The sequence below is a fragment of the Tenrec ecaudatus genome, chromosome 8 (genome assembly GCF_050624435.1).
Source record: "Tenrec ecaudatus isolate mTenEca1 chromosome 8, mTenEca1.hap1, whole genome shotgun sequence".
Classification (NCBI taxonomy): Eukaryota; Metazoa; Chordata; class Mammalia; order Afrosoricida; family Tenrecidae; genus Tenrec; species Tenrec ecaudatus.
Genome location: NC_134537.1, coordinates 140,361,832 through 140,382,944, shown reverse-complemented (window position 1 = coordinate 140,382,944; position 21,113 = coordinate 140,361,832). Strand labels below are relative to the sequence as shown.

Here is a 21,113-nt window from a genome sequence, read left to right as displayed (position 1 = left end):
GTAGAAAGCCCCATCTTTCTCCCATGCAGTGGCTGGTGGTCTTGAGCTGCTGACCTTGTGGATCGAAGCCCAATGTGTAACCACGAAACCAACAGGGCTCCCAAAATCAAACACTGCCATCGAGTCGATTCTGACTCCTCACACCCATGTAGGACAAGGTAGAACTGTGCCTGTGGGTTCCCAAGACTGTAACTCTTGATGGCTGTAGAAAGCCTCGTCGTTCTCCAGCAGAGTGGCTGCTGGATTGAACCTGCTGGTTGTGGGTAGAAGCCCCACCTGTAACCCACAATGCCTCCAGGATTCTATAGAAACCAATACGAATGGTTCATGCTCACTGAAAGACTGGCACCCACCCAGGAGCATCTCAGGTGAAAAAGGGCACTTCGGTGATCTCCTTTTAAGGTCACAGCCTACAGATCAGTTCCACTCTACACACATGGAGTTTTTTGTGACTGGGCATCTTCTTTTTTTTTTGTTTTCTTGTCATACCGTGGTGATGCTTTTTAGACTTTTATGAACTCTACGTCGTCTGCCCTCCTCCTTGCTCACTTGCACAAACCTAAGGCGCATGCATGGCTTAAAGTGAATTTTATTTGCATCCTCGATCCTCCAACTCCCTGAAACTGAGGGAGCTTTTTAAATTTTTATTTATTTTTCACTCTTCTGCAATTAGACTGTGGGAACAACTATTTATTCAAGAGAGAATTGATTCAATAATGTACCAGAATTATACTGGGAATTAGAAAGTGGAAAGAAGCTGATTTGCATAAGTCATCAGAACACATTAGTTCCCGACTTAAAACTGCTCGATTTCTTCCCTCACTACAATAAAAAAGAGCAAATGCCTAAATAAAGGATCTTTTTCAAATGGCTATGTAATTCATTGGTTTTTAGTTATTACATTTTATGTTACAGTTAGAAAAATGGCAAAGGTCATGGGATTGTAACCTATCTTTTAAAATAATAATTTGTCCAATGAACAAAAATGGAGGCGCTAACACCATGGTAACCCCAGTCACCAGTAACCTCTCCCCACCCCAGACCCACCACCCTCCAAGACTTCTTTCTCGCTACACTCCTCAGCCCAATCCGAGGACTGAGCAGTCCTGGGGCACCGCCCACCTGCCAGCTCAGCCCCACCCATTTCCTGCCTGGCGACCCGGGACACGCCCACCTGCCCGCTCAGCCCCACCCATTTCCCGCTGGGCGGCTTGGGGCCCCGCCCACCTGCCAACTCAACCCCACCCATTTCCTGCCTGGCGACCTTCTGACGTCAGAGGTGCGCCAGAGAGGAAAAAACCCAGCGGTTTCTGAGGCGGAAGTGCCCTCAACGGAAGTGAGTTCTGTGAGGCTCGTTGGGGGGGGATGGCCGTTGGGAGGCTGTTTCTCAGGCTTCTGCGAGCACCTTCCCGTGTCATGGCGCAGGGTCCGCTCGAGGGCGCGGTCCCCTCCAGGGGCATGCACGCCCAGCGCGGCCCCCGAAGGCTCTCCATCGAAGGCAACATCGGTAAGGGCCGGAAAGTGGCTGCCACGCCTCGGCCTCTGCCGCGCAGGTGCCCGAGAAACCGGGAGCGCTACCCCCCGGCGCCCCTTCGCATCATAGGGCGGGGCTGCTGCGGAGCTGCCAGCACCCTTCCTTCCCGATCCAACTTAGACCCCTTGCCTTTTTGATCGTCAGGACGCCCCGTGACAAGACCCACCACGGGGGCAGATTTGCGAGGGGCGAGAAACTCCACATAGTCGGCAGATAGGATAAGACTTGGTTTAGACTAGTTCTCTCTGGAAAGTAGATCAGCCAGTGTTGGGTGTCGAAGACATTCTAGCAGCAAACAGACTTCTTCATTTTACTTGTTCAACAAATAACCACGTGAGCCCTCCCAGGCGCCAGGCGCGGTTCTTCACCCCGAGATTACACAGCAGCGAACAAAACACAGTTCTCTGGAACAAGTGCTCCACGAGAGTGGGCCGAGGTGGACTCTAAGTCACATAAATTAAGCAGTGTGTGTCACAGTCAAGGATGAGGGGTTAGGAAGGGTGTTCACTAAGAAGGCACTCACTATAACAGAAACCTGAAGAAGGGGAGGGAAGGAGCCACGTGGATAATTGGGAGAAGAATCTCCCAGGAAGAAGAAGCACAAAAGTCCCAGAGGTGGGAAGTGTGCTCAGAGAACGAGGAAGCCAGGGAGGTTGAGGTAGAGTAAGCAAGGAGCAAAGTAGAGGAAATCAGAAGCGTTCGGATTGGCCAGATTGAGTAGGTTTTGTAATCTGTGTGAGCATCCGCTCCTATTGAGATGGAAAAATCACTGGAAGAATTGAACAGCTAAATGACATGATTTGGCATAAGTCAGAACCAACTTGATGGCAACGAACAACAGTATAAATATTCTATTAGTAAGATTATTCTGGCAAATATGTTGACGGTAGAAATTTCCAGAAGGAATCCAAGTGGTTAACTGCGAGGGTGGTGAGGAGTTGTTGGATTTTAGTTAAACATTTTAAAGTAGGGCCAGTGGGTATTTGTGGCAGATTCCATGTGGAGTATGTGAAAAAGAAAGGGCTCAGTAATAGCTCCAAATATTTTGGCTTCAGCAGCTTGAAGGATTTCCTTCAGTTTTCCTTAAATGGAGAATACTGGGAAGAAAGGGAGGGGGGTGGTCAAAATTTTGGTTTTCAACATGTTATCCAACCCACTGCAATCCAGTCTATTCCAACTCACAGGGTCACTCTAGGGCAGAGTAGCATAGCCCATAGACTTTAAAGAAGCAGGTGGCCTCATCTTTTTCCCAAGGAAGAGCTTCTAGGTTTGAACTGCCCACCCTTTGATTTACAGCCTAGTGTTTAACCCACTGTCCTAAGTCCCCTTTTAAACGTGTTAATTGGGTTTCTTTTGTTTTATGCTTACTTAGACGGCAAGTTAAAGTGCTGAGTAGGCAGTGGGGTCTATGAGCCTGGTGTTGCCAGTCTTGCACTGGGGCGATAAATGTATTTGGTACACAGAGCCATGGGAAGGACTGAGCCTTGGGGCATGCAAATATTAGATTGAGGAGGAACTAGCAAAGGAGACTGAGAAGGAGTGACCACTAAGACAGGAGGGGAAAGGGGGGGCTGTTTAAGGGAAAGAAATACTCAGCTCTGTGAAGTTGTGTGTGTAAATGAGTACAGAAGCCCTTTGCAAGCTTGAGAAGAACAATTTCACGAGTGGCAAGCCTGAAAGCCTGACGACTTCAGTTGGAGGAGAAAGGGGAGGTGAGGAATTGGAGACAATGGTTTAAGAAAACTAAGAGTTTTTCTACAAAGGGGAGGAATGGAGTAGAAACTCAATGAGAGTTGGGGTTTTTTGTTATTGTTTTGTGGAAGGAATTACAGCATGTTTATAAACTGATGGAATTGGTCTAGTAGGGGGAGAGAGAATCAGTACTGGATGAGAGAGGACTGGATTGCTGGAGGGATGGCAGACTCCATCAGCAGCAACTCCGGTAGGTGTAATGGGGATTTGTGGATGATGAAAATAGGAAGCAAGGTCATCAGGCAGGAGGGGCGTTGGGAGAGCGGAGGTAGTTGTTTGAAGCCTTGGAGTAGCTTTTGCTTCTTAGCCGCCCAAGTGATGAGTAGAACCGCCCCATAGAATTTCCTCAGCTGTCACGTTGACAGAACAGACCAGCAAGTTTTTCTCCCGCGGAACCCCGAGGTGCATTCAAACCACCAACCTTTCAGCTGAACTTGAAACCATTGTGCCAGCAGTCCTTTACCAAGGAAGGACTTCAGATAGGCCACCAGGTGAAGATTACAATCCCTCTCCCAACTTGACATCTGACATTGGCTTCCTAACATTTCCAGCTTTCGTGCTGCCTCCTTGCTTTCTCATTTCTCTGCTTCCTTGCTTTCGCATTCAGCAGCGGCTGCCCTTTGCAGATCTTACTGCCAAGCAGACTATGTCTCAGTAGTCTGAACTCATTTCGTCGGATGAGTGCCATGATGGGGCAGGGCAACGGCATGCCTGGAGCAGGAATTCCCAAAAGGGAGAAGAGGATGCAGCACTCAGATACAGGCAGTGATAACGTTTGCCAGGATGGGAAAGACTGAAAAAACACCTGCAGTTTTAATCCAAGAGAAGTAACCAGATGTGCATGGGACTGAAGGGTCCTGGAAATCAATGGCAGATGACGTTGGAAGGGTAAGATTGGCCAGGTAGTAAGGAGCTTCATGCTCCGAGCTAGGAGTTCAGAGTGTATCCGTAGGCAGTGGAAAGCAACTGAAGACTTGCAGCCAAAAAAGCAGATGGACTGGAATGAGTGAATAGAAAGCAAACCCTATGAAGTAGGCACTGCCCTTGTTTTGCCCATGGGGTCTTGCACCCAGTGTATTGAGTGAGTCAGTCAATGAATTGAACCCATTTGGAGCAGATAGGCTAGGTAATTAACGTGTGGCTCTTTGAGGAGGCCTGGTGTCGCTGTGGGTTAGGTGTTAGTTTGCTAACTTGCGAGGTCGGAGTCGCAAACTCACCCCTTGCTCCATGGAAGGAAGATGAGGCTGCTCCCAGAAAGATTTAACATTTCAGGAATCCTTTCTAGGATCACTGTGAGTTGAGGGCAATGTGTTTGAGGGGTCTTTTGGGGACATTTCTAAATCCTGATAATCTGATCCTGGGTACTGTACCCGGTGGATAGCATATAAGGGTGAGTTTTCCATGAAGCTGTAGCTAACATCTAGTTATGAAGTCATATGAAAAATGTGATTGGAAGTCAAAAGCTGGGTACCGAGAGCCCCTTAAAATCTAGAAAATGAAGCACCTTTAAAGGATAACTGACTTCCAAAGCCAGTGATTTTATGATTACAAGGCTCAATTACAGCAAGGGTTGCTGTGTGACATCCTCTGGTCAGTGGTTCATCTTAGACCATTCTCTCTGTGTTTTCAAAGCCCCAGACAGAGAAGAAGCCATTTTTATAGTTTGGTGATCTAGAGACTTCTACATTAAACAGTAGAAAGTTTCTTTAATAACATGGTTCTGCCAGCCTTGAAACTTAATGATTTCACCTCACTCATATCCGTCTTTCACTTGTGTTGAGTATAAACAATCAGGCAAAGACTCTGGGGTGCAGGACCTGGGAATTGTAAGAGAAGAGCTGATGTGTTCCAAGCAGGGTATTCTCCTTCGGCACTGTTGGCACCTGGCTGCCCAGGATGCAGGAGGACTATAGCTCAGTAGTAGTCTTCAGAAAGGTGGCCCCCTGACTTGCTGGTGAGGTGATGAGTGAGCATATAATTACCATGCAATAAATGCAGGCATAGGCAATTATAAACCAGCAAGCAGGCTGTTGTTAAGTCTGCCTGAGGCCTGCTCTGCCTGGCATGGAGTGGAGCTGAGGGAACTCCAGCAGCCTTCCCAGAATGCAGCGTTGGAGGAAAGTGGGAAGGATAGTCCAGTTAGGAGAGGGTCTGAAAGCTGTGAGGAATTTTTTTAAAACACAGTTTCCCATGAAATTAAAAGAAAAGAATTGAGGGCAAAAATGTGTTAGTTTTCTTTTAAGCCTGCTGGCTGACTTTTTAAATTAAGTTTTCCCAGAATGCTTTTAGAGGCAGAAACTACATGGTCTTGCTTACTTAGTTTTAGGAAATTGGATGCTAGATTCCTTGAGGGCAGATTTCAGCCTAGTCCCTCATGCTGGTTAATACTAAGTAACTACTGCATAGGAGCCCTGGTGGTATAGTGGTTCCCCATCAGGCTGCGATCCTGAAGATTGGCACTTGAAAACCACCAGCTACTCCGAGAGAAAAAGATGAGGCTTTCTACTCCCGTAAAGAGTTAAGAGTCTCAGAAACCCACAGGGCAGTTCTACCCTGTGCTAGTAGGGTTGCCACCAGTCGGCATCAGCTCGATGGCAGTGAGTGAGTTTGTTTTGATTTCGCTACTGCCCAAACGTCTATTGAGTGAATGAATGCAGCACCAAATGCAGTTCCTGAAATGAGGGCTTTATTCTTTTCTTTGGGGAAAACGCATTTAGAAAAGAGATACTGAGACAGCTTATATTTACTGTCTTTGGTTTTGTGGGGAAAGGATTTTAGCAGTAGAAATGCTTGGAGATGGTGGGGTATCTGAGAGAGTCCCATGAAATATGACTGTACTACATGTAAAATGGTAGGTGTCGCATGTAGCTATCATGGGCATTAGTTTCTGGAGGGGAAAAAAGAACCTTGGGAGGAGGAACTGTGACATAGAAAAAGATGGACACTAACCTGAACCCTTTGTCCAGCTTGTGGACTGACGATCCTCGTGTTCCTACCTGCCAAGAACATCCTCCTCCCCTTTTCCAAGTCATGGCACGTGTAACAAATTACGAGAATGGGCAATGCCCTAAGGGGAGGTTTGTAAACAGGCTGCTTCTGAGGTTTGAAAATTCCCAAGTTTTATGCCATATTGAAAGCTTACAGCTAAGCTGAGATCTAACTAAATTGTGATCATTCTGAGATAATGGTTATTCAAAGAGGGAGACAACATACACACACACACACACACACACACAAGAGAACTTTACTCGGTGACATCTCAGGGAGAGGCTTTGGGTGGCCCCGTGTCAGGTGACTAGGAAGAGTCCTCTGTGCTGGGGAGAACCAACCAATACCCCTTTTCTGGGCCCTGTGAACACTTTTAAAAACCCAGTTAGGGAGCGGAAATACATTTTAATTCGGTATTGAGTTACTGAAAATAGTTATGCTGTTGATGGTTTTAGTAATAATAAGCCTGGAACTTTGGATTGTTTTTTTAAAAGAATCATTATCCCACATCTGTGCTTAGCACAGCCACGTTCCAGTGACACATGGCTAAAGAGATAACTAATTGTCTTGTGGTGCTTGGCCGGACTTTCTAAAATGGATGGCCTGGCCCGCAAACCTTCCATGCCTCTGCACGGGAGCTTCCCCGGGCTTCTGATGACTGAAATGGGAAGTGGGGTGCAGGGTAGGGATGTTGCCTGGGGTATCAGATGGGTAGGCTTCAGTAGTTGGAACTACATATTTCCTGTCACTTCTAATCTCTGGGCTTTCTGGGTATTGTGTGGTGAAATGGCATGAGTGGATTTCTCAGCCCTGGAAGCCCCAAGGGAGCAGTGGTTCTCAACCTTCCTGATACCTCAGCCCTTTCATACAGTTCCTCGTGTGGTGGTGACCCGACCATAAAATTATTTTTGTTGCTTCTTCATCACTGTCATTTTGCTACTGAAAGGATTGTTTGACTCCCAAAGGGGTCGTGCATGACCCACAGGTTGACATGAAGGCATAGTTCATACTCATGAGTCACCATGACGGCTGAGCTCAGAGATGAAATGGCCACACTGTAACCTTCAGAGCCCCTCCTTCTGTCTACAAGGACTTTTGTGAATAACTGTCTTTTTCTTCTAAAAAAAAGTAAGTCAAGCAATCATTCAATCCCACTTACCTAGCAAGTCAACTGTCTTCATGTCTACATATTAACCAAAACAGCTTTTCAGCTTGTGGGCAGAACCTTTTGTAGTCGTATTCAGCAACCTTCAACCTAAATGCTCACCCAGTGGGCAACGTACTGTAAGCTAGGGCTACTCCAAGCCAGCAAGTGTCTGAGAGCGGTCAACTAGTAGCTCCTTGCCACTCTGGAGCCTCTGTTGAACAGTGCGGCATACGGCCCTGTGTGTGTCTGTGTTTCAACTTGCTATGGTGATTTCTATCTGCTTCTCGATAGTGGCCTCAAATAGAACTCTGCATCAAGACCGCTCAGATCAGACTTTTAAAAGGTGTGCTCCAGGGGGCCCAACCCCAGAGACTCACATCCTGATAGGAAACCAAAACTGATGCTCATGAAACATCCATGAACTAGAAAGGCTCAATATAGGGTAGCCAATTGATAACTGTATCCAAGCCAATTCAGCCGATCACTGTGGTTGGAATTCTGTGTGAGCTGGACAAGTCCTGAACAACATAGAGGAGATGGGTGTTGGCCCAGAAGAGCAGGGGCAGGCATTGATCCATTGCATGTGGGAAGAGCAGGGGCTGAGCAAGTAGATATGGAAAGGCAGACACGAGTCGGGTGGCGGTGGGCACTGAGAGATGAGTGTGCTTGCCCTGTGTACTGGGAGAGGAGTGGGGGTGGTGTGCAATAAGTGTCATGTATGGGGTCTGTGGGCTGGAGTGCTGAGACATCGCTCTGCTCTCAAGCAGGAAACATGATCTGGGAAGGTGCCTCCCCTTCCTTCTCCTGGTTCCGTGTGGACTCTCCCTGAGGTGTGACTCACTAGAGAAAGGCCACCTCAGATACAGGAGCGTGAGCTTCCATCCTTGTTAGAATTTCCAAGCATGCTCCTACAGTACCTCGTGCTCTTTACAAAGCCGGGTTTCAGAAGGAACAGAAGCAGAGGTGTTAGGTGTTTTGTTCACCCAGTCTGGACTTTGGCTCCTGTGCCAGAGGACGGGGCCCCATCTCCTTGACCAAACACTGCTCTTACTGCTGGGATGGAGCCTTGGGGCCCCAGGCAGACCCCACCCACAGCTGGACGAGCTAGTTTGCAGTGGGATCTGTAGGCATCTGGAAAGGCTTCCTGCAGGAGATGTGATGTGTCTGAGCAGAAGCTTGGTGATTGAGCAGGAGGTGACTAGGTGCTCCGGGAAATGGGAAAATGTTGGGCAGTCATCTTGCAGAAGAAACCAAGCACCTGGCCTGACTGGAGTGGCAGGGAGTTTAGTCCACAGGGGTAGAGGATGCTTAAAGGGAAACTGAGGCCAGAGTGGTGGCGTTGCCTCATGGACCATGCTACAGGGTTACTGTTTTGTCATGAACATCATTCAGGGTTTAAGCTGCCTTCTTTTGAGTTTAGTATGGATGCAGTGTTGCTAATAGGGTGAAGAGGGCAAGGCCAGGGTTGGAGAGGCAAAGGGAGGGCTTGGGCGTGGAGAGACAAGGGCTGATGGGGAAATAGACACAAAAGGACTTGGTGACCATGTAGACATGTACTGTGAGTGGGAGGTGCTCCACACCAAAGGCCCAGCGTACAGTCTTAGTGAGGGAGATGATGAGTTCAGTTAGTAACGATACTGATTTAGGTGATGGGGGATATCTGAGTAGAGATTTGCCTTTGCATAACGGCCCTGGAGCCAAGGAGAGGCGCAGAGCAGACAATGGAATAAACCGGGAAAGAAGCGTGAACATTGCAGAAGGAGGCAATTTCATCCCCAAAATACTTCTCAGAGCACCCGCTACTTTGCCGTCACCTTGGCCAGCATCACCCCAGCCCAAACTCCATGGTACCTTCCAAGTAGTGTGCCGCCTTCCACTCCAGGCCATTCTCACACAGCTGGCACTGTGCTTTTAAAAGTGAGATGGAATCTTGTCATCCTCTTGCTTAAAACCCACCACTGACTTCTCACGGCCCTTAGAATTACCTGGCCACCAAGCCCTGCCCACCTCTGCACACTCATCCCGAGCAAAACGCTCTTCGCCCTCACCCAGCTGGGCTGTAGCGTGTTCGCCACCTGCCCAGCCCCAGGCTTCCCTTCTTTCTTCTTGGATGCCATGTCCTTCCTGTCTTCTGAACCTTCGTTCCTGCTGCTGCTCCTCCTCCTCCTCCACCCCTGGCTGACTCCTCACCCTTCAGGTCTTATCTCAGATGACATCTTCTGACCTCCAGCTCTGTGGTGGACATCCATGTTTTCCTTTCCTTGGCACTGAACACACTTTATTAGTCCCTGGTGTGCGGTGTTGGTGTTGTGGGTTATGTACTGGGCTGCTCACCACAAGATCGGCCATTGGAGGTCACCAGCTGCTCCTTGGGAGAACAGTGAGGCTTTCCACTCCCGTCAAGAGTTAAGCTTCGGTCACAGTGAGATGGAATCAAGTCCATGGCCATGACTGAGTGCATGCGTACTACCACTAGTACAGGTAGAGCCTAGATCACAAACAAGTTGCTGCACCTATGTGAAATTTGTACATGAGTGAGAACAACTAGGTACGGTTTGTGTCTAATGTCAGTTAGCTGAATGTTTGTTTTAGTATACAGTAGACCTTGCTATGCAAAAACAACTAACTAAACATTAAACACTGCCAGATGCACTAAAGCCTCTGTAACATAAGAGAGCAATAATCAGACATTTATCAACCGTCTCATTCGTCACTTTGCATTTACAACAGTAGTAAAAATTTGACTGTTTTGTGCATTAACGAGAGGGGAATGCCTGCTCCTGGAGTATGTAGCCCCAGTTTGGAGCCAGTGAGGTACCAGATGCTCTAGCTGGTGCTGGCTGGCAGCACCATGTGAACAGTGGGTGGGGTCTGCTTCTATGGTGCTACCCTGAATGATACACGGCTGCACACTGCCCAACCTGGTTGCCTGTTTCCCACACCAAGTACAGTGGGGACACTGGGTCCCAAGGACACCCAGCCAGCCAGCCAGCCACAGCATTCCCCCAGGTCCAGTGGGCAGAGCATGGGCGAGCCTCTGAGTGCCCCAGATAGTGGGCTGGCCTGTGGGGGGTGGGGGTGCAGTATTTTCACTGTAGCCCTGGCCTGGCCCTGGGAACCTAATCATGTCCAGTAAGTGAGGAGCAGGTGTAATGTAATGTCTTAATCCAATGTGGTAAAGTATACTTATGATTTCCATTGTTTCATGGTGAGTGGTCACTTCCACTGTCACCTACAAGGTCAGTTGGGAAGGGGGGAAGCTTGGGAAGAGGCAGTTTGTCCTTTTTAAAAAAAATAACTTTATTGGGCACTCCATGCATCCATCCGTCCATTTTGTCGAGCACATTTGTACATTCGTTGCCCTCATCATTCTCAAAACAGTTTCTCTTTTTATAGAGGGCATTCTCAAAGGTGGGACAGCAACTGCCCCAGATCATAGCAACTAGCAGTGAAGGAACATGGCTGTGGAGCTGTAACCCTTCCTCTGGCTCTCAACCCAGGCCTAGACTCCAGGAGTGACCACCAGGCTGCTCTCCTGCACATGTATATCCCTGGAAGATGCCCTAGTCCAGGACTGCATGGAGGAGGGGCCGGTTGTTGGGAGGGCTGCCCTAGCTGCTTCCGGGGCCAGAAGCGGAGCCAGCTTCTGTGAGGGCTTCTCCACACCTTAGCTCCTGGTCTGGAAACGAGGTGGTGGCCTTCTCCAAGCTTGCATCTTGCCTGCACCAGGGCCTGACAGACCTGCTAGTACCAGGGGCTTCAGAAAGTTCACGGTTAAAAGCAAAAAGGAAAGAAAGTTCACAGAAAAATGGAATGAAAAGATAGTGGGATTTCCCCTAAAACTTTTCATTTTTGTGAGTTATAGTTATCAAATGAATAAAGGTCATAATCTTTGTTTTGGATCTTGAAAAACTTACCATTTTTATTCTGTCACAAGCAAATACAGCTGTGACTCAAACCTTACAACTGACATAGTTGTTTTCCTCAGCTTTTGACAATTCTATTACATGTTTAACTGGATGCTCTCAGCTTCTAGGGGCCTGGGACATGGAAACTGCACATCTAATCTTAAGGGTATGCTCCCTCCCTGGGGCCTGTGCTTTTTATGGCGCTGCAGCTGCCACCGCCTGGCCACCACTGTCTGTCTGTCTATGAGTGTTGAAACTGGGGAAGCAGCTACTCTTGCCCCGCGAGTGAGACATCGGTGGCAGACTAGGCACAGGCTGCCTCTCCCCTGACTTGGGAAGCCTCCCAATATGTGCTATTTGCATTGCAGCTGTGGGCAAGTCCACCTTTGTGAAGTTACTCGTGAATGCTTACCCAGAGTGGCACGTAGCTACAGAACCTGTAGCAACATGGCAGGATATCCCGTCTGCTGGCTCCCAAAAAGTAAGTTTTCAGCTGTGGTGGGGAGTTGGCAGGTCTGGGTGGGTCAGTGAACTATAATAACGTAATTTTGCTCAGAGTTGGTGAAGGAGCCCAATATGAACCTCCTTTTTCCAGCGCTTCATTCCAGAAGGTCAACCACACACCCCAGAGAGGATCTGATTTGTTTGGTTTTGATTGTCATGGGGCTTCTATCCCTGTGCAAGTTGAGTGGCGGCCTCTGCTCTCTGTGGTTTCCCAAAACGTGTCCAACCAGCCTCACTTTGAAGATGAGTATTGCCAGCCCCTGCCCTTAAGTGTGCGTTGTTAGGACTGAGCGTGACCACCAGAATTGTTAGTTGTAGTGATTTTTAACTTATTTATAAACTCACAGGAATGGGGGGGGGGGAACCTACAAGAAGATCCTGTCACATCACACCTTGAGTCAATTCAGAAAAAAAATCTTAACATTTATACAGCTTGTATTCAGCCAAATGTGTGTCAGGCCCGGCATATTTCACTTAGCTGGTGCCTGGGCTTGAGTGTCAAGTATACGTTTATGGAAAGGCCACAGGGCTGATTTCAACACACCAGCCATAGCAGTATGAGCTGGGAAGGGCTGGCTGGGACATGAACCTGAGAAGTGGCTGAGGGGGTGGCAGCTCCAGGCCTCAGCCTCCAGGAGCTCCTGCTGCTCAGCCCACTGGGAACATTCACCGAGTGGCTCAATCTGGCTTTCAACAACTCCTGTCTTGAGTCACAGTGCTCCCTGTAACTCTGACTCAGGTTCAGATTCTGCCTCCGACAGGTCTTCTCACTTGTCCACATGGTAATTCTTCCGACAATTGAAGACATTGATTTGTCTGCTTCCACCGCCCCGTTCCCCCCTCCCCCAGTCCTTCTTTTTTCAAGACGAACACCTCTAGTTTCCTCATTTTGAAGGCACTCGGTTTGGAGTAAGAACGGTGCTCCTTTCTGAACAGAACATTCTCACCATGCAGACTGCTATGACACTCGTTCTGCTGTTCCAGGCCACAGTTGTGTGACTATTTATTGGCAGGTACATTGTGCTTATTGAGGGATCTTCTTTTTAAACTTGTCTCTTTACATGTATGTGGTTTCCTAAAGTACCCTAGCTTCAAAGATTAATTTAGTGATTGTTACCGTACATATTTATATTGTTACTATGAGTATGTGTGTGTGCATTATTGAAGAAACCAGCCACCGTGTCACAAGACCATCCAAGGAACCCGATACTGAGGCTTCTGCCAACAGCTACAGGTGTATGGTCTTCGTGGAAGCCGATCCTCCAGCCCCCGTCAGTCAAATCTCACGTGAAGAGCCTCAGCCTACTGCTTGACTGTGGCTTCCTGAGAGACCTGAGCCACCACCACCGACTTAGCCGTTCCCCAAACTCCTGCCCCACCGAAACTATGAGCTGCCCAGAGTGATTGGTCAGACACTGAATTTTGGCATAACTTGTAATGTAGAAGTAGGTAACTGGTATTTCCTATCCCTTTATGCAGAGGTGAAAGTTAACCTTCCTGTCCTTTAGAGCTTTTTTCAACCAAGAGGTAAAAATTGTATAGACATACTACATACAGACAGATCTTTCACACATTGAAATCCTGGTGGTGGAGTGGTTACGCACTAACGATAAGTTGGTGACTTGAATCTACCAGCTGATCTGCAGGAGAACAATGTAGTCTGCTTTGATGAAGATTCACACCTATGGAAACACTATGGGGCCTCCTGTCCTACACAGTCACTATGAGTTGCAATTGACTATTCAACAACAAAACCTATATATTCTTTAAACAAAGACTGTGCTTGTTACCTGCATGTCATTGAACATACATAGATGTCTTTCCATTCTAATGCCACTTTAATGGTTATAGTGTTCTATATAATATGAAATAGCTAAATATCTACATAGTTCATTTTCTAATTTCGCCCTATTATAAATGGTAGCTAAATTACCTTTCAGTGGTTAAATTCTGTACACTTGACTTTTCTTATACTCTAGAACTGGAATTTTGATGTTTAAAAGTTATACATATTATTGATTTTTTAAACCAATTTTAGTGACTTTTCTCAAGAAAGTAGCAATTTTGTTAGCAAAACTGGATGTTAGTTTTTAAAAATTCTTACTAACCTGAGAGGCAAGAAAATGGTGCTGTTTTATTTTCTATTTGATTACCAGTGTGTTGAACATTTGTTGGTTAAGTTGATCAACCATTTATTATTCCTTCATGAATTGTCTGTCCAAATCCCTTGCCTTTTCCCCACCTCCATTGTCATCTCAGTTTTTCGGAGTGGCTTCATGAGAGCTCCTGGTGCCTGTTAACACTGTCCTATGTTGCTTCTTGTCATTTTTCTTTGTCTTCATATATAATGTTTTTTGCACACGAATGACTTTAAGTTTTATGTGCCAAGTCTAGCTATCCTTTTCTGCCTTTGAAGTGAAAGCTAAAAAAAAAAATCTCTTGCCTGTAGCCCAGGATAATAAAAGAATTCCCCAGCATTCCTTTGGTTTCTCACTTTTTACATGACCTTGAAGAGGTAGGCGTCTGACTTCACTCTTCTCCAGGTGGCTACTTGTCCCGTTCGTTGTTCTGTGTCGTTCATCCCCGAGTAGTAGTTGTGACGGATAAGCTCTTTTACTTCCCATCGTTACAAACTGGTTATTGTTGCTTGAAAAGACAAACCGTTGACTGTTGTATTCATCTCATCTGACTTAGTTCTCCTATTAATTCTAGTTTTTCTGTTTGCTAAATATAACCAATAAGAGCAGCTCTTAAGGCAGTTCGGACCCCTGACTGTCCTGAGTGTATTAAAGTGGAACTGTGCTCCCATGGTTTCCAGGGGATGATGGTTTAGAAATAGAGTGCTGGGCTTTTCCTTGGAATCACTCTTCAGAGATTCCCAGAAAATGGTATTGACAAAGAGCAATCATTTGTCAGAGTTTTCCAGGATCCAGAACTCCTTTCTATTTTCTTGTTTTCTTCATTGAGTAAAACATCTAGAACAAAGTTAGTAATAGCAGTGGTGAGAGTGTATTAGACCTTGAGTTTCGAGCACATGGGTTTGCAGAAGATTATGGATGATCGGGACCATTCAGAATTCATGTGTAGAGTCCCCACATAGATTTCCTCCACCTTTCCCAGCCAGCCCGGGGAGGGGCAGTCTCACAGGGGCTAGCCTGGGTGCCCCTCATGGACAGTACTAGGGATAGAACAGCCATGAATCATGCCCTGGGAGTTGTGCCTTGACTGACCACCTTGGTCAGGAGGCCCTGCACAGATCTTGTTAGCTCTTCTGTTTGAACGTAATATTCATGATTCAAATCATGGTCCATGTCCCGATTCTGTATTCCCACCTGTAACTGGGATATATTAATCTGCCACCAGTCATGAATCTGTGAGTTATTCTTGTTATTTAACACATCCTGATGTAGGATGTCATCTGCTCGCATCCATCATGCACATGAAGTGTCTGTATTTGTGTTGTCATTATCCCTTTTCAGACTTAGACATGTTCTCCTCAAATTATATTTGAGATTAGGGTGTCTTTTGTACCCTAAAACCGTAGTCACCCTTATCTGATTCTGACTTTTGTAAAAGTACCTCAGATACGTTCATGTGACCTTCTGTTTTTGCTATTCCTTTCAATACACTCATGGGGAGAAGGGCCCCTTCCACTATGAAGATACCACATGTTTTAGCAGGATCAGATGTTGAATTCTCATCAAAAGTCTCCGTAGTGGCTTGTAAGAGATAACCTTTTTCATATTTTTAATTTCATGGTCTTCGTCACAGATTAGATAATGGTATTACCATAACACAATCCCTGTTTGGTTGTGATGCACTTTTACACTAATTTGCTCTCAAAACCTCACTGCCATTGAGTTGATTCTGACTCACAGCGACCCTATTGAACAGGGTACAACTGCCCCCTGTGAGTTTCATGGACTGTAATTCTTTATGGGATTAGAAAGTGCTGTCTTTCTCCAGCAGAGCAGCTGGTGGTTTTGAGTTGCTGACCCAGCCGTTAGCAGCCCAAATACATAACCACTATGCCACCAGGGCTCCTACAGACTTGCTAAAATAAGCCCAAACCAAACTTGTTGCAGTTGATGCTGACTCCTAATGACTCTAAGGGTAGAACTGCCCCTCGGGCTTCCAAAGCCAACGGAAACCAACTGCCACCCAGCTGGTGAGTCCAACAGCTGAGCTTTGGGCTGAGGGTTTAACCACTGAATCATATAACTTGCTGATGTAGTCTATGGAACTTGGTATGTATACGTATACATTTAATTGCAGCAAATTATTTTATGTTATTTTTTTAGCCATTGTCTCTCCACGGCTCACTAAACGACCTTTTTCCTGGTGGGTCTGGATAGGAGAAGGTGTGAAGGTGGGAGAAGACACGAATAGAATTCAGCAATAAGTTGTTGTTACAGGCTCTTTTGATTAACATCCTGCTGGATGTAAAGTAAGCTGTCAGAGAAGCAGGAGAAGGGAGCACAGTACCAACTAGAGCCAGAAATGGAGCTCGTTCGTTTTCTGGACCAGGTGATCCCTGTGAACTTACTCGATTCAAAAGACCTTGTAATTCGTTCATTTTAAAATGTATTTATTTGTAATTCATTTATTTTATTTCCTATAATTCCTTTGCATATTTTAAAACTCTTGGTTTAAAAACTTGGGGTTGAGGGCCAGTCTAACAAAGTTCTTTTAGCTCTGCTAATTAAAGGCCCAGGCACAGCCAGTCCTCCAATAAGCATGTGCCCAAAGGCACTCAGCTCGAGGTCTACGGTCGGCAAACTCCGCTTTCTTGCTCCATGGGCCAAGAAGCCCACTTGCTCATCTCCTGCTTATGCTGCCACCCCTTCTCTGCCACTGCTTCTTGCCATCTCCTGGGTCACAGCTCTTTATCTCTGGGATCAAGGATGTTCAGCACAGGGATCTTGGGTCCAAAGGATGCTCCCCACTCCTGGCTGTTCTCCCCCCCCAAAAAAAGTGTTATTGACATATAATTCACCTAACATACAACTCAGTGGTTCAATCCATCAAGAAAAGTGCAGTCACCACCACAGTCGGTTTCAGAACGTTTTCTTCACTCTGGCACTCACTGTTACGAGCTCCCCATGTGCCCCAACTTCCCCTGCCGTGCCCCAAGAACCATTAACGGTGGGTGGGGGGAAGGGGAGCAACAACTTGGGGTTGAAAGTGTGTGTGTATTTTTTTTCCTGTTTTAATAATAAAAGCATTTACAACTGGGAATTTTCTTAAAAGCATAAACTTTTAGCCCATCTAGATGAGGGTTTTAAGTGCATTCTCTTAAAGAATTGTATTTTTGACTTTTGATTTACCCATGAGTTATTTTTTTAAGTTTTGACATTTTTCTGAGTAGATTGGGTGTGTACAGTATACATTTTTGAACTCCTGATTCTATCTTGTTGTGGTCAGAAAATGTGACTTACAGCATCTCTGCCTTGAGGTTTGCTTCCTGGCTTATGTATAACCAGTTTTGACAAATGTGCTGTGGACTGTATAAAGGATTAGGTATTATCTATAAGGCATACTTATTTCTAAATTGCCATTAAAGAACCCTGGGGATGCAGTGGTTAAAACATCCAACTGCTAGCTGAAAGGTCAACAGTTCGAACCTACAGCCCCTCTGCAGGAGAAAGCTGGGGCAGTCTGCTTCTTTAAAGATTTACGGGATCTTGGAAACTATGGGTGGTTCCACTCTGACCCATAGCGTCACAATGAGTTCCAAATGACTCATTGGCAACGGGTTTGTTTGTTTTAAAGATGTCATTGTACGCTAGCTTTGGCAGCATGTCTACTAAAATTGGAACGATACAGAGAAGGCTAGCATGGGCCCTGCGCAAGAATGACACGCAAATTCATGAAGCGTTTTTAAATAGCAACTGGGTTTTAAAGGCTGGTTTCCAAGCAAGCGGCTATCTAAATGAGCTGTCACCGATGTCCACATGGAAGAAGCACACCAACATTCGTGACCGAGGGATTGTAAATTATATGATCCGAAGGCAAAGCAGGAATAGTATCAGAGCCTAAATTGTGAATTTCTGGTTTGTGGAAGACTGTGAATGACAGTAGAAGCCCAAAAATACATAGAGAAGTGAGATCTGCATAGGAAATAAGCCTCTGGTGATTTTCCTCTGTCCATAACAGAGGGACGGGAAGAGACTGGCTACCAAACAGTGCATTGGAGAGACGACTGTAGGAGATCACAATGATCAACCTGACTCGTATGGCTGAAAACGTGTCAGTGGAGTCCCTCTGATGCACGTTAGACCTGATCTGATTTCCAACTTTTTCTGGGGCTTTTTATTTGTTCATTTATTCATATTGGGGTTTATCTCAGATGTGTTTTGTCATTGGGAGTGACCCTCTTGAATTTTTGTTACGTGTTTCTCTGTTTTTAGTATATAAAACCCAGGATTGATGAACCTGTAGAGAGAGCAAGTAGAATAAAGGTTTCCGGGGTGGGGGGTACAGTGGCGGGGTTGCGGGCATGTAAAAGGGAGCTGGTAGCAAGGAGTTCAAGAAGGAAGAGAATGTTTGCAACTGATTGCGGTAGCGCTTGTACCGCACTGCTTGATGGGACTGAACTATGGAATGATAGGATGTCTGTATTAGCTCCCAGTAAAATGGCTTGGGAGAAAAAAATACAGATGTCATTGATGATAAGACTTAGAATAAATTTAATAACGTTTCTGAAGAATATTTTAAATGCTTGTTAGTAACTGTCAGAAGATGTATCTCAGTCTCAGCATCTGTATTCTTATCCTCCAGGCTTTCTCTGTTTGTTTTATGAGCTATGGAATCCATCGATTTGTTTTGTTCTGTTTTTTAAATCATTTTCTTGGGGGTTCATACAACTCTTATCACAATCCATACATCCATTGTGTCAAACACAATTGTCCATATGTTGCCATCATCATTTTCAAAGCATTTTCTTTCTACTTGAGCCCTTGCCCCCTTCCCTCTCATGAACCCTTCTCTCCCTCATGAACCCTTGACAATTTATAATATTTTTTCATCTCTTACACTGACTAATATCCCCCTTCACCTACTTTTCTGTATTCTGTCTCCCTGGGAGGGGGTTATATGTAGATCATTTTGATCAATCAGTTTCTTCTTCCCCCTCTCCCCCCACCTTCCCCTTATCCTCCTGGTGTGGCTACTCCCGTTATTGGTCTTAAGGGGTTTATCTGTCCTGGATTCCCTGTGCTTCCAGTTCTTATCTGTACCAGTGTACATGCTCTGGTCTAGCCAGGTTTGTAAGGTAGAATTAGGGTCATGATAGTGGGGGGGAGGTAGCATTAAAGAACTAGAGGAAAATTGTATGTTTTATCGGTGCTTTACTGCACCTTGACTGACTCGTCTCTTCCTTGTGACGCTTCTGTGAGGGGATATCCAATTGTCATAGATGTGCTTTGAGTCTCCACTCCGCACTCCCTCTCATTCACATTGATATGATTTCTTGTTCTGGGTCTTTGATGCCTGAAACCTGGTCCCATCGACATGCTTCTTCCATGTGGACTTTGTTGCTTCTTGGCTAGATGGCTGCTTGTTTATCTTCAAGCCTTTCAGACTCCAGACGCTATATCTTCTGATAGCCGGCACCATCAGCTTTCTTCACCACATTTGCTTATGCACTCATTTTATCTTCACGATCGAGTCAGGAAGGTGAGCATCACAGAATGTCGGGTTATTAGAACAAAGTGTTCTTGATTGAGAGAGTACTTGAGTAGAGGCCCAATGTCCATGTGCTACCTTAATACTTGACATATAAATATATGTACATAGATTTATTTCCCTATCATTATATATAAATACATTTACATATATACATGCCTATATTTAGACCTCTGTAAATGTCCTTTGCCTCCAAGTTGTTTCCTCTGTTTCCATATACTTTCCTCTTGTCCCACTATCATGTTTGGCTTTCATTCAGGTTTCAGTTCTTCTTGGCTACATTGCCCTTGATCAAGCCCCACCAGGTATCCTATGCTCTCCTTGCCATCAATTTTAGATCAGTTGTTGTTCCCTTGTCCCTGGGTTGGTTGACACCCTTTAACTTTCCCCCGCTTCTCCCTCTCCCATGTCCCCCTGAACTGTTGGTCCTATGGTTTTCTCCTCCAGATTGTTTATGCCGCCTTTCTTACTTCCAAGCTCTCTTGAAGCTTGTTGTTGCCACTAAATTCTGAGAAAAGTTTTGTATTTTCGTTGTATTTTGTCAGTTTCTTCTTGTCTTTTTCATCGACTTTGCTGTATAATTATAGATTATAATGCTAAAGATTACAGCCTAGAAAGTCCTATGGCGCAATTCCGTTCTGTTCTGCATTGAGTTGTAATCAACTGACAGCCGTGACAGCAAGGAGCTTTGAACCACAACTCATTAGCCCAGGAGTTGCCTGGGCTTGTTTTGCGTCTGTCCACTGTACCCTGTGCCTTCCTGTAACTGTGAGTGAATGCCCTTTCTTTCTGGATGCCACTTTGCCACATCTGCTTCCTTTTTATTTCCATCTACCTGGTGGATTTTGCTTTTCTTCACTTTCAGCCAATCTACCATTTTGTTTATGAACAGGATTTGGGTTCTTTTGTTTATTTTCTACCCAATCCAAGGGCTTTCTTTACATGGAAATTTGACTCCTTTATTCTGTTTAGTTTATTCCTGCTACTTTATTTTGTCCTTTTAAATTTTTCGTTTCCTTTTTTAGTTCTTTTGCTATATTTACACATTTTTCTTCCCATCAATTATCTCTTTTTTTTCTACTAGTGGTGACATTTAAATAAAAATAGTATTGTTTATATCTGTCTGTCAGTGTTAATCAGCAGCCTTGGTGGGGCTGCGGGTAAGCATTGGGTTATTAACTAACTGAAGTAAGATCTGTAGCCTCAGAAATCCGATGGGGCAGTTCTGCTCTGAGTGTGGGTTAGAAATGTGGCTTTATTTATGTTAATGAGAGCCCCCTGAGTGATAGAAAAGGATTAAGGTGCCCAGTTGTAAACTGTAAGGTTGAGGGATCAAGTCCAGTCAAAGGTGCCTCAGAATCAAGTATTGAACATGCCAGGGGGCACAGTTCTCTGGGCCATGGGTCACCAGGGGTCTAGTTGTCCCATTGGCAATGATTGGTTGGTTTGTTTCTCTATGCTAATGGAGTCTCTGTGAAGCAAAACAGCACCTCAGTGGCTCTGTTACCACCTTCTTTGCCAGGCCTGGCCCATCAGAGGCATCGAAGTCATTTGGAACTGTAGATCCAGAAGAATTTGCACCATGAAATTCCTC

General features: G+C 45.7%; 1 protein-coding gene and 1 non-coding gene across 3 annotated transcripts in view; both read left to right on the top strand.

The window, feature by feature from the left end:
- The first annotated feature begins 1,342 nt into the window (after positions 1-1,342).
- Positions 1,343-21,113, top strand: part of DGUOK (deoxyguanosine kinase) — a 63,597-nt gene continuing 43,826 nt past the window's right edge. For both annotated transcript variants that reach the window (XM_075556933.1, XM_075556934.1), the window contains exons 1-2: positions 1,343-1,507; positions 11,698-11,810. In XM_075556933.1, the coding sequence (XP_075413048.1) occupies positions 1,366-1,507; positions 11,698-11,810 (255 nt within the window). In that variant the 5' untranslated portion in view covers positions 1,343-1,365. The remainder of the gene's footprint in view (positions 1,508-11,697; positions 11,811-21,113) is intronic.
- LOC142455729 (U6 spliceosomal RNA) lies at positions 17,616-17,722 on the top strand. The gene has a single exon (XR_012785874.1). It is a non-coding gene; the product is annotated as a U6 spliceosomal RNA (small nuclear RNA).